Source organism: Salvelinus alpinus, chromosome 1, assembly GCF_045679555.1.
Source record: "Salvelinus alpinus chromosome 1, SLU_Salpinus.1, whole genome shotgun sequence".
Classification (NCBI taxonomy): Eukaryota; Metazoa; Chordata; class Actinopteri; order Salmoniformes; family Salmonidae; genus Salvelinus; species Salvelinus alpinus.
Genome location: NC_092086.1, coordinates 98,589,931 through 98,602,544, shown reverse-complemented (window position 1 = coordinate 98,602,544; position 12,614 = coordinate 98,589,931). Strand labels below are relative to the sequence as shown.

Genomic DNA, 12,614 nt, shown 5'->3' with positions numbered 1-12,614 from the left:
CTACCTCATCCCCATACTGTATTTTTATTTTATTTATCTTGCTCCTTTGCACCCCAGTATCTCTACTTGCACATTCATCTTCTGCACACCCTACCATTCCAGTGTTTAATTGCTATATTGTAATTACTTCGCCACCATGGCCTATTTATTGCCTTACCTCTCTTATACTACCTCATTTGCACATGCTGTATATAGATTTTTCTACTGTATTATTGATTGTATGTTTGTTTATTCCATGTGTAACTCTGTGTTGTTGTATGTGTTGAACTGCTTTGCTTTATCTTGGCCAGGCTGCAGTTGTAAATTAGTTGTTCTCAACTAGCCTACCTGGTTAAATAAAGGTGAAATAAAACAAATAAAATAAACCTATGACCATTACCAAATGTGATATTTTAAAACATTTCCTAATTGATTTACAATGTTATATAACACAACTAAAATATATAAATACCAAAGTATTAAAGAAGTGGCTACAGTATGTCAAAATGTAACTTATCTATAGCATAATATACTTTTTTGTGTCTCTCTGCATTTATTTATTATTTGTATTGTTTTTGTTATGTGTGATATCTGTACATTGTTTTGTACAATGTTTGTGTAATGCATTAAAAAAATTAATACAAAACTCCCCCAAAAACAACGGGCAGACATCTTGGATGCAGTCTCCAGTTCTTAATATACCTCGGTTGTTCGAGAGGATCAAAACCACAATGTATCAAGGGTAAAATGTGACTGACTGATCTACCAATAATAATTAGTCATTATTTATGATGCAAGGTGATTTGTAGATTAGTCCGTTGGCAGCCTCTCTGCAGTCATTTTGATGCTCTCGTACACAGCCACCTTTGGGACTTTTGGGTCGCCTTGGTAACGGCCAAAAGCACAGTTTAGGACGAGATTTACCATTGAACTACCTGCTTTATGTATCTTTTTGGGGATCTGACAAAATTCACATGGAAATGTGAGTTATAAATCTGTCACTCTCATTGAAAGCAAGTCTGAACGATAGATCTGTGTTTCCTGTTTTTACGTTTTGCTCTTGTATATTTTACTTTCGGTTTTGTTCACCAGCTTCAAACAGCTGAAAATATAATATTTGGGATTATGGAAAAGATAATTCACAGCGGTTTAGATGGTACAAGTATTCTCTACACTATACTTGCTTGTTTTGTCACATAAACTGAAATTAGACGAACTATTCGAATTTTAGCAACTAGGAAATGCCGGAGCGATTTCTGCATTGGTCAGCTTTAATCATAGTTATCCTATCATGTAATCGCTTTTGCCACATTCCAATGGAGGCGGGAAATAAACTACAATGTAGGAAATTCATATTATTTGTAAATCAGTCAGTCACAATTTACCCATGATACATTGCGGTTTTGAGCCTCTCGAACACGGCCATTGGTAACCAATCGGCGTAGCAGCAGATACACAAGTAATCACCAAACAACTTCTGGACGCTAACTATAGTGATGATATCCGCTGAAACTTGAATTTAACTTGGTAACGTGAACGAATAGGTGGCTTTCTATCTAGATATCTGTACCCACGACACCGAAGATTTGTTTGAAAACGCAAGGAGGTAGTCAATTATGTGATTTGATGTTACGCCGATGACAGCTATGTAGCTCGCTAAACTAGTAGCAACATTTATTCTACCTAACGTGCAACGTTAGCATAAACGTTTTGTTTATCTTGTTAACGTTAGCAAGCTAAATTAGCCACACTGGATCTAGCTGCTACGTTAGTTCATGTGATAACTTTTCTAACGCCACTGGAGCATTGTTAAGCAACATTTATTGTAAATCATAACGCAAGTTTGACTTTGGTATATCTCGATTCTCATCTGTTTGGATTCATTTACACATACTAATCTACAGGCAAGGGGGGCGGCTAGATACATCACCCCACTCTACCTCCTGATCTGTGGAAACAATGGCTAGTGCTGCCCCTCCACCATCCGCTGTCTCGACCGCCACTGAGAACCCCAGCAGCTCGACTGCTGCTGGGGAGGGTGGCAATCAGGACAGCGCCTTCGAATGCAACATCTGCCTGGACACCTCCAAGGATGCGGTGATCAGTCTGTGTGGGCATCTCTTTTGGTAAACACCCTCTTGTCTTGAGACTGTTCTGTATTTGTGATTGATTGAGGGACATTCTTCCTTATCTGGTACTCAGGAGAGGGTTGTGCACATAATTCAATATAGTAATTTAATATCTGGTCTATCTCCCATCCTTTACATTCCCTGTATCATCTAGTTGGCCCTGTTTACATCAGGTAAGTCAATTGATACGTCATTTATTTTACACAACCACTGTCATCAGCTGCCACCTGACCCTGATGTTTTACTGCTACTCTGAATGTATCATGCAATCTTAACCCCCCTATGTTTATGCAGTGGTTAGAGACCAGACCTAACAGACAAGTGTGTCCAGTGTGCAAGGCAGGCATCAGTCGAGACAAAGTCATCCCACTATATGGCAGGGGGAGCACAAGCCAGCAGGACCCACGGTGGGTTGATGTACTCAACATGAAAGCAGGGAGCTCAGTTTGCATACAATCCTCAGTTATTTACTCTGAATTCCACATCCCAAACTACTGTTGTCAACAACCTGTCTCTCATTGTTAGGGAGCGAACTCCTCCTCGACCACAAGGACAGAGGCCAGAGCCTGAAAATCGTGTAAGTATTGTGTAATACAACCACTATCACCAAGCCATTACTCTCACTTTTCAGACTGTCCACAATTATTTAGCAAGGATGTTATTAGCAAAGCTCAATACAGATGGTTCTACTGTGTACCACCTGTGTTTGCAATGTTGGCTGCTGTATTGCACTACCCATTCATGATGAAACTATGACACGGGATGCTGTAGTGAACCTGCCCATAGCTGAATTCATTAGCAGAATTAACTGTCTCACTGGGACCTATTAAGCACTGCCTGAAGAGCTATATTTGACCCCTTGAGAAGGACGAAACTTATAGCACTAGTGATTGCGTCACATCATCTCTCCCTCGATACACCTGTTAAAGTCAAGTTTTTTGTACATATGGAATAGTCATGTTATAACCCTGGGTTGGTGCAATGTTATTGTACGGTTCTCTTTCTTCCCATCACAGGGATTTCAGAGGTTCGGCTTTGGAGATGGAGGATTCCAGATGTCTTTTGGCATTGGTGCCTTTCCATTTGGCATTTTCTCTACAGCTTTTAACATCAATGATGGAAGACCACACCCAGGTACTTTAGCTGTGCAGGTTGAGCATTGTGTATTGTAACAATGTTTCATCAAAAATGTATTGTGAATGGCCCCCTCTAGCTTGAAAAGCGTTGATTCATTCTCCACTGGTTACCCCACACAGCTGCCCCTGGGACCCCCCAGCACATGGATGAACAGTTCTTGTCCCAACTCTTTCTATTTGTGGCTCTGGTGATTGTGTTTTGGCTACTAATCGCATAAATGTCTGGCTGGCCAGGACTACGGCTCAAGTTGGACAGTTCTTAATAGTCTGTTTCCAGATACTTGTTTGATTTTGTACTTTTAAACTGTTTGATTACATCTGTACTATGAATCCTACAGAAGTCTTAAAATGGCCCTACCTCTTCATTTCCATCAATGTTGTGTTTTTTAATAGACATTAAGTTTCCTTGGTTGGCAATATAGAACCAGATTTTAAAAGAAAAAATGGCAAATCAGTAAATGTAAGGTATCGGATCTACCCTCTGTGTTTGTATGGATGTAGATTAGGAGCAGTATGTCCTGTTTCTGAACTGAATCTATCAATTCAGGAATAGATGTATCATTGGCGATAGACTTTTAAATTGTTGACACAATTGCCTTTTGAGTACCATTACCAGTATGCAGCCATATTAACAATACAGTAAGTAGTACATTGTGTGGTGTCAGCAAGGGAATAGTCCAAAAGAGCAGTATTGATATGGGTTTAGTTATTGAATGACATTAACTGGTATGTCCTCAGTTGCCATAGGAGTTATTTTGTTAAGACTATTTCTCATGTTTCAGAAAATTAGGTTACAATTTAAAGGAGCTATTTTTGGTTCAATGATACTGTCATTATCTGCCACTAGTAAGACTATTTTAGTACAAATGGAAATGTAGAATTCTAATGCATATGCTTATAAAATAAAGAACTTGGGGGGATGTGCAAAAGGTATAAAAGATTGATTTCTTCAACCTGACAACTATCAAGATGAATGTCATGAGTAACAAAAGCTGTTATTTTTGATAGTGTTCTCCCTCACTAATTGATTTTGTTTACTTCAACTTTCTCACTAAAAAAATGTATAATAAATGTATTATTAAAATAGCATAAGCATCTGTAATAGACTGCTTCATATCCTACTGAGAACTTTAAACAAACACCTTCATATGGGTAGTCAATGTTTTTCTAATCAGGCTGCAACCACTTAATGCCATTCAAAGAAACATTCAACATTAGAAACAGAATAACAGCCCATTGTATTTTCAATTTGGTTAACTTGGATTCATAAAAGCAAATGTTTTAAGATAATCTAGTAAAATAATTGATTTGGTTGTTAATCAACTATTCTGAAAAATATAAAAGTATACCTCTCAATATGACACCACCAAAAATGTGATTATTCTAAAAACATGATGAATAACTTGGCTCTTCATGTTTTAGGAGAGAGAAAAATATATTTTACAAAAAATACTTTCAGTCCAAAGAACAATATAACTTCCACTGAGAACAACCCCTGTAGACCCTACAAAAATGAATGAGTTATGTCTCTGGCTCTTGTGACTCTTGGTCTTCTTGAGGCACGGGCTCTAGCAGTTCATTGGACACTGTCACCAGTGGGTCTTTGACAGTCAATGGCTGAGCTACACTAAACTCTGCCTCATACATTATCTGTTGGATCTTAATTTTGGTCTCACATCTTTTTTGTGGAGCTAGCCTCTTCAAGGCAGGAACAAAGCTGAGAAGAAACATCTCATCCTCGTCACACTGTCGGTTAGGGATCATGGAATCTGATCTGTGATCTTTCTCTTTGGCCAGCAGCCTCCTGTTCTTTGTGGAGAGCTTGGCAGGAGTACTTGAGGAACATGGTGAAGCAGGGGACTCTTGTCGTGTCTGAGGCCTCTTCCTGGTTGTGTATGTTGATAGCTGGGGAGCTGAGGATGGCTGGGGCGCTGGGGATATCTGGGCACCTGGTGGTAGCTTGGCCAGGAAAGCCAGCTGGGCCATCTGGGTGCCTTGTTGCGCTGGGGACAGCTGGGTCACAAAGGCTAGCTGCGACATGGTCCCAACCTGGGTTGTAGGGGTTTTCATGTTGTTTACCAGGGCTGTATTGAGTGTTTTGATCTCACTCTGTGTGCTTTTATTGATTGTATCAGGGCTCTCCTGGTTGTCATGGTCTGCATTGCCATTTCTAGGTTTAATGAATGGTTGAAGAAAGTTCAGAAGTTGTCTGTATTTCCATCGACTGGTGGTGCGCTCCCCTGTCTCTTCCTTACTCCTTTTCTCCTGTCGTACTTCCTTGAAGTATCGGTCTCTTAGATTCTTCCATTTCCTTTTGCACTCTTCAGCTAAAGGGATAAATCAATGATATCGATTATGCAATATGGATTCATCATACTCAAGACTTAATTTGATGTATTTCATATTGAACAAGCTAAACATGGAGAATATTTGACTAAATGGAAGGAAACAAATATTTATAAGTAGCTAGAATGATTAACAATGTATTTTTGGCCATTGAGTCAGAAAAAAATGGGAGCATTCAAATTTTAGAGGTGATTGAACACATCTCTCCATCCCAATGAGGGGGTTCGATTAATCTCACCGGGGAGCCAGGGCTGCCTCCCGGGCTTGAGGTACGTGCCTCGCTCTGTCCGACCGCAAAGTCGGCAAAAAAATGGACGTGAGTAATTAGTAGGATTGTGTTTTCCCGTGCAAAAGTTATTGCTTTGGATAAAAACGCTTTATCTGCCTAAGTAACGAAAACGAGTTAATCATTTTATGGAAAATATGTTTCTGGACGATGTAACATATACTGCCCTGTTGAAAACATGACCAAGCCGACCCCGCTTTCGCACGATGATGTGACCGGCCATTGACCGGTCCAACCCCGGCCAACGTATAATAAATAACTCCCTAATTGATGGAACCTAATCAGGTTCCTACTTATAAACTGTAAATGTGAGGCTCTACCATTGAGTTGATCGGCAAAAAAGTGTGCAGTGCTCTCCATTTGATGGCATTTGTTAGTTAATTTCATTAATGCGTGGAAGATGTGATGCCAAGCTACTCGTGGCTCATTGCGCGGGTGGGGAACGGAACATTTTTTTCCCCTCGTGCCGCGGTGTCTGCAGTCTGCGCTGCGCTCACGAATTCGTCTGCCTCCCCATTGACGTAAATATGTTTCACGCGGTTCTTGCGGCGAGGTGCTATTAAAACTCACCGTATACAGATGCTATTCACGTGATAAAAAAAATACAACAAACGCCATAATTTCTAAACTTGCCCCATTTCGACAAACAAGTCAGATTGCTTACAACTAGCTAGCTCGCTAAGATTAGCTCAAACATTTGTATCAACGCAACTTGATGATTTGTAGAAATACCATAGCTTACCTGGAAGAGCTGTCAATGCGCTGATTCTCCGCCAAGCAAGGGATCTTGTCTCACCATTGCGGTAATCTGGCAAAGTTGTATTATACAGCTCAGGAAAATTAAAAACGGACAATATCAACTTTTCGTCCATCTTGACTTGAGAATGCAGTCGGTCGCGCGCGGAAGCGACGGTTCCCCGCCTTTCCGCGTGGTTACGTCAAAGCGGTATGTACAGACTATCGCGAGCCGATCCGCTACCGCATGCGTGTCCGTGCGCTGCCCGTCCTACTTATTCTGTCATATCCCTACTCATCACAAGAGGGCAGTACAATCCCGTGTTCTGAATAACCATCTCTGGAACACCTGTTCTGAAGGAGTGCTCATCAGGAACAACCTAACTCATAAATATATATAATATATACCAGACATTAGGCTATAGCTAAGCAAATGGGGATTATACATTAAGTGCAAACAAACTATGGAAAAAATCTGTGCAAATGCTGTGTCTCATTTCAAGTAGTACTGTTATTTGAATTTTCTAAATATCTGATTGTGTGACATGACAACTGGCATATCAGCCCAGACATTAGCGGAGCTACTGGAAAATTATATAAAATATAATGCGATGGGATGTTTAATTGATTAAGAAAGTATAGTTTTGTCAAAATCACAGGCACAAAAAGTAACAGTTGACCTAATATTGTAGGCCTCTACTAGCATTTATTCAACATATAGTAATAGCTATACCGCTGAAGAACCATAATTACACTCTGCGTAGATACATCTTCCATTGCTCCTACAACTCTTCATTGTGTGTAGTCAGTCCACTGCTGTCCTGAGACCTTTTCTGTACCATTCCCATTATTTGAGTCTCCACACATGGCATTTTAGTTTTTACATGCTGTGTTCAAAAACAGCATTTGAAAATGAAAGAGAAAGGGCATCATTCCACAAGACATCTATTTGTCCTGCTCCTCTCACACCTCTGGGGTACCTGCCAGGTCCATTAGGGGGTCCACACCCAACCTCCCTGTCCCCCTCCCCTTTCTTCTGCACCCTGTCCTCCTCTTCAGCAGGTGTCTGTTGGACACCACCGTATTCTCATCCATTATTTCACATGCCTGGTTGGAGAAACCAGAGAGAGGTAGGCAACTTTCGCTCACTTGCTTCTTGTTCCTGCTGCCTCTTGAGCTTCTGGTCCTTGGGTATAAAGACACAAGTCAGGCCGCTGTTTAATATCCATTCACATAATTGTTGAATAGATCATCTCAATTTGCTTAATTTGGCTCCAAACTGATGTTCACTGCCAATCCCTCTCTGAACTAATTGAATGATAACAACTGAATCCTTGTATATGAAATGCTGAACTACTAAACTTTGATGACCTAAGATCATAAACATGCAAACGGCTAATCAGATTGGCTGGCTAAATATAGATCTCCATGAACCGTGCAGTGATATCTTATAGCATAAAAATGTGCACTGGGACCGCCTCTATACCTGCTCAGTCGCAGTCATTTGTATCTCTGATTCCTTCCTTGTTCCTCTCCATTGCTATGCATGTGGAATGTCTGAGAAATTAATTTCCTGCCTTCTGCTGACCTCTTATAGAAGTAACCGGCTATTATGCCTGATCCCAGCTGTACGATGATTGCCATTAGGATGTTTGCTAAGACAACCTGGAATTTTGAGATACACATACACTAAATATCACGGTGAAAGACATTATCACTAAGACATATCTTACCAAGACTATGATCTATTCTAATATTAGATGTTGAAAGTGTATTTCTGTGCATTTTGACCAAGGAGAGTGATTGAGTGCTGCATCAGATGACCTGGCCTCCCCAATCACCTGACGTCAACCCAACTGAGATGGTTTAGGATGAGTTGGACCGCAGAGTGAAGGAAAAGCAGCCACTAGTGCTCAGAATATGTGGGAACTCCTTCAAGACTGTTGGAAAAGCATTCCAGGTGAAGCTAGTTGAGAGAATGCCAAGAGTGCGCAAAGCTGTCAAGGCAAAAGGTGACTACTTTGAAGAATCTAAAATATATTTTGATTTGTTTAACACTTTTTTTGTTACTACATGATTCCATACAGTTGTTGTCGGAAGTTTACATACACTTAGGTTGGAGTAATTGAAACTCATTTTTCAACCACTCCACAAATTCCTTCTTAACAAACTATAGTTTTGGCAAGTCGCTTAGGACATCTACTTTGTGCATGACAAGTCGTTTTCACGACAATTGTTTACAGACAGATTATTTCACTTATAATTCACTGTATCACAATTCCAGTGGGTCAGAAGTTTACATACACTAATTTGACTGTGCTTTTAAACAGCTTGGAAAATTCCAGAAAATGATGTCATGGCTTTAGAAGCTTCTGATAGGCTAATTGACATCATTTGAGTCAATTGGAGGTGTACCTGTGGATGTATTTCAAGGCATACAGTGAGGGAAAAAAGTATTTGATCCCCTGCTGATTTTGTACGTTTGCCCACTGACAAAGAAATTATCAGTCTATAATTTTAATGGAAGGTTTATTTGAACAGTGAGAGACAGAATAACAACAAAAAAATCCAGAAAAACGCATGTCAAAAATGTTATACATTTATTTGCATTTTAATGAGGGAAATAAGTATTTGACCCCCTCTCAATCAGAAAGATTTCTGTCTCCCAGGTGTCTTTTATACAGGTAACGAGCTGATTTTAGGAGCACACTCTTAAAGGGAGTGCTCCTAATCTCAGCTTGTTACCTGTATAAAAGACACCTGTCCACAGAAGCAATCAATCAATCAGATTCTAAACTCTCCACCATGGCCAAGACCAAAGAGCTCTCCAAGGATATCAGGGACAAGATTGTAGACCTACACAGGGCTGGAATGGGCTACAAGACCATCGCCAAGCAGCTTGGTGAGAAGGTGACAACAGTTGGTGCGATTATTCGCAAATGGAAGAATCACAAAAGAACTGTCAATCTCCCTCTGCCTGGGGCTCCATGCAAGAGCTCACCTCGTGGAGTTGCAATGGTCATGATTTTTTTGTTGTTATTCTGTCTCTCACTGTTCAAATAAACCTACCATTAAAATTATAGAATGATCATTTCTTTGTCAGTGGGCAAACGTACAAAATCAGCAGGGGATCAAATACTTTTTTCCCCTCACTGTACCTTCAAACTCAGTGCCTCTTTGCTTGACATCATGGGAAAATCTAAAGAAATCAGCAAAGACCTCCGGGAAAAAATTGTAGACCTCCACAAGTCTGGTTCATCCTTGGGAGCAATTTCCAAACGCCTGAAGGTACCACGTTCATCTGTACAAACAATAGTACGCAAGTATAAACACCATGGGATCACACAGCTATCATACCGCTTAGGAAGGAGACGCGTTCTGACTCCTGGAGATGAATGTACTTTGGTGGAAAAGTGCAAATCAATCACAGAACAGCAGCAAAGGACCTTGTGAAGATGCTGAAGGAAACAGGTACAAAAGTATCTATATCCACAGTAAAACAAGTCCTATATCGACATAACTTGAAAGGCTGCTCAGCAAGGAATAAGCCACTGCTCCAAAACCACCATTAAAAAAGCCAGACTATGGTTTGCAACTGCACAGGGGGACAAAGATCGTACTTTTTGGAGAAATGTCCTCTGGTCTGATAAAACAAAAATAGAACTGTTTGGCCATAATGACCATCGTTATGCTTGGAGGAAAAAGGGGGAGGCTTGCAAGCCCGAAGAACACCATGCCAACCGTGAAACACGGGGGTGGCAGCATAATGTTGTGGGGGTGCTTTACTGCAAGAGGGACTGGTGCACTTCACAAAATAGATGGCATCATGAGGCAGGGAAATTATATGGATATATTGAAGCAACATCTCAAGACATCAGTCAGGAAGTTAAAGCTTGGTCACAAATGGGTCTTCCAAATGGACAATGACCCCAAGCTTACTTCCAAAGTTGTGACAAAATGGCTTAAGGACAACAAAGTCAAGGTATTGGAGTGGCCATCACAAAGCCCTGACCTCGTACCTGTAGAAAATTTGTGGGCAGAACTGAAAAAGCGTGTGTGAGCAAGGAGGCCTACAAACCTGACTCAGTTACACCAGCTCTGTCACGAGGAATGGGCCAAAATTCACCCAACTTATTGTGAGAAGCTTGTGGAAGGCTACCCGAAACGTTTGACCCAAGTTAAACAATTTAAAGGCAATGCTACCAAGTACTAATTGAGTGTATGTAAACTCTGACCCACTGGGAATGTGATGAAAGAAATAAAAGCTGAAATAAATAATTCTCTCTACTATTATTCTGACATTTCACATTCTTAAAATAAAGTGGTGATCCAACTGACCTAAGACGGAATTTTTACTAGGATTAAATATCAGGAATTGTGAAAAACTGAGTTTAAATGTATTTGGCTAAGGTGTATGTAAACTTCAGACTTCAACTGTATGTGTTATTTCATAGTTTTGATGTCTTCACTATTATTCTACAATGTAGAAAATAGTAAAAATAAAGAAAAAATAGGTGTCCAAACTTTTGACTGGTACTGTAAGTTAATTTGTCCCAGTACATTTGCTACCCTAAAATGGGGGAACTATGTACACAAAGTGTTGTAATTTCTAAACAGTTCATCCGATATGGATGAAAATACCCTCAAATTAAAGCTGACCGCCTGCACCTTAACCTCATAGTCATTGTTTGATTTAGAGCCAAAAGAAGAAAAAATGCTTCACCGTCTCAATAATTACGGAGGGAACTGTACAACAGACATGACAGTTATTAGCTTATTTTTTTATTTTTTTTATTTAACCTTTATTTAACCAGGTAGGCAAATTGAGAACACGTTCTCATTTACAATTGCGACCTGGCCAAGATAAAGCAAAGCAGTTCGACACATACAACAACACATAGTTACACATGGAGTAAAACAAACATATAGTCAATGATACAGTGAAAAAAAATAAGTCTATATACAATGTGAGCAAGTGAGGTGAGATAAGGGAGGTGAAGGCAAACAAATATATGTATAAATAAATAAAAATATAAAAAGGCCATGGTGGCGAAGTAAATACAACACAGCAAGTAAAATAAAAACTAAAAAACACTGGAATGGTTGGTTTGCAGTGGAAGAAAGCGCAAAGTAGAGACAGAAATAATGGGGTGCAAAGGAGCAAAATAAATAAATAAATACAGTAGGTAAAGAGGTAGTTGTTTGGGCTAAATTATAGATGGGCTATGTACAGGTGCAGTAATCTATGAGCTGCTCTGAGAGCTGGTGCTTAAAGCTAGTGAGGGAGATAAGTGTTTCCAGTTTCAGAGATTTTTGTAGTTCGTTCCAGTCATTGGCAGCAGAGAACTGGAAGGAGAGGCGGCCAAAGGAAGAATTGGTTTTGGGGGTGACCAGAGAGATATACCTGCTGGAGCGCGTGCTACAGGTAGGTGTTGCTATGGTGACCAGCGAGCTGAGATAAGGGGGGACTTTACCTAGCAGGGTCTTGTAGATGACCTGGAACCAGTGGGTTTGGCGACGAGTATGAAGCGAGGGCCAGCCAACGAGAGTGTACAGGTCGCAGTGGTGGGTAGTATATGGGGCTTTGGTGACAAAACGGATGGCACTGTGATAGACTGCATCCAATTTATTGAGTAGGGTTTTGGAGGCTATTTTGTAAATGACATCACCGAAGTCGAGGATTGGTAGGATGGTCAGTTTTACAAGGGTATGTTTGGCAGCATGAGTGAAGGATGCTTTGTTGCGGAATAGGAAGCCAATTCTAGATTTAACTTTGGATTGGAGATGTTTGATGTGAGTCTGGAAGGAGAGTTTACAGTCTAACCAGACACCTAGGTATTTGTAGTTGTCCACATATTCTAAGTCAGAGCCGTCCAGAGTAGTGATGTTGGACAGGCGGGCAGGTGCAGGCAGCGATCGGTTGAAGAGCATGCATTTAGTTTTACTTGTATTTAAGAGCAATTGGAGGCCACGGAAGGAGAGTTGTATGGAATTGAAGCTCGC

General features: G+C 40.4%; 2 protein-coding genes across 4 annotated transcripts; one reads left to right on the top strand and one right to left on the bottom strand.

Annotated features, from left to right (window-relative positions):
- The first annotated feature begins 812 nt into the window (after positions 1 to 812).
- On the top strand, positions 813 to 4,173 carry LOC139536378 (E3 ubiquitin-protein ligase RNF185-like). Of its 3 annotated transcripts, none has more exons than XM_071336882.1 (7): positions 813 to 961; positions 1,884 to 2,105; positions 2,263 to 2,281; positions 2,403 to 2,515; positions 2,634 to 2,685; positions 3,125 to 3,242; positions 3,365 to 4,173. In XM_071336882.1, the coding sequence occupies exons 2-7, from the start codon at positions 1,939 to 1,941 to the stop codon at positions 3,460 to 3,462; spliced, it is 567 nt and encodes a 188-aa protein (XP_071192983.1). In that variant the 5' UTR covers positions 813 to 961; positions 1,884 to 1,938; the 3' UTR covers positions 3,463 to 4,173. The 3 variants fall into 3 exon arrangements, with proteins under 3 accessions (XP_071192983.1, XP_071192974.1, XP_071192990.1); XM_071336873.1 differs by lacking the exon at positions 813 to 961 and adding an exon at positions 1,371 to 1,585; XM_071336889.1 differs by lacking the exon at positions 813 to 961 and adding an exon at positions 1,373 to 1,506.
- A 290-nt stretch (positions 4,174 to 4,463) lies between these two features.
- On the bottom strand, positions 4,464 to 6,941 carry LOC139536328 (uncharacterized). Its single transcript, XM_071336778.1, has 2 exons — positions 6,619 to 6,941; positions 4,464 to 5,571 (listed from the first exon to the last, which is right to left on the bottom strand). Exons 1-2 carry the CDS (start codon positions 6,746 to 6,748, stop codon positions 4,766 to 4,768), a joined length of 936 nt encoding a protein of 311 aa, XP_071192879.1. The 5' UTR covers positions 6,749 to 6,941; the 3' UTR covers positions 4,464 to 4,765.
- Between the last annotated feature and the right edge of the window lie 5,673 nt (positions 6,942 to 12,614).

What these genes read in the sequence shown, in the direction of transcription:
- LOC139536378 (XM_071336882.1), top strand. Translation starts at nt 1,939, where the DNA reads ATGGCTAGTGCTGCCCCTCCACCATCCGCTGTCTCGACCGCCACTGAG. An exon ending in GGCCAGAGCCTGAAAATCGT is followed by an intron (nt 2,686 to 3,124) that starts GTAAGTATTGTG and finishes TTCCCATCACAG; the next exon opens with GGATTTCAGAGGTTCGGCTT. An exon ending in TGATGGAAGACCACACCCAG is followed by an intron (nt 3,243 to 3,364) that starts GTACTTTAGCTG and finishes TACCCCACACAG; the next exon opens with CTGCCCCTGGGACCCCCCAG.
- LOC139536328 (XM_071336778.1), bottom strand. Translation starts at nt 6,748, where the DNA reads ATGGACGAAAAGTTGATATTGTCCGTTTTTAATTTTCCTGAGCTGTAT. An exon ending in CGCATTGACAGCTCTTCCAG is followed by an intron (nt 5,572 to 6,618) that starts GTAAGCTATGGT and finishes TTATCCCTTTAG; the next exon opens with CTGAAGAGTGCAAAAGGAAA.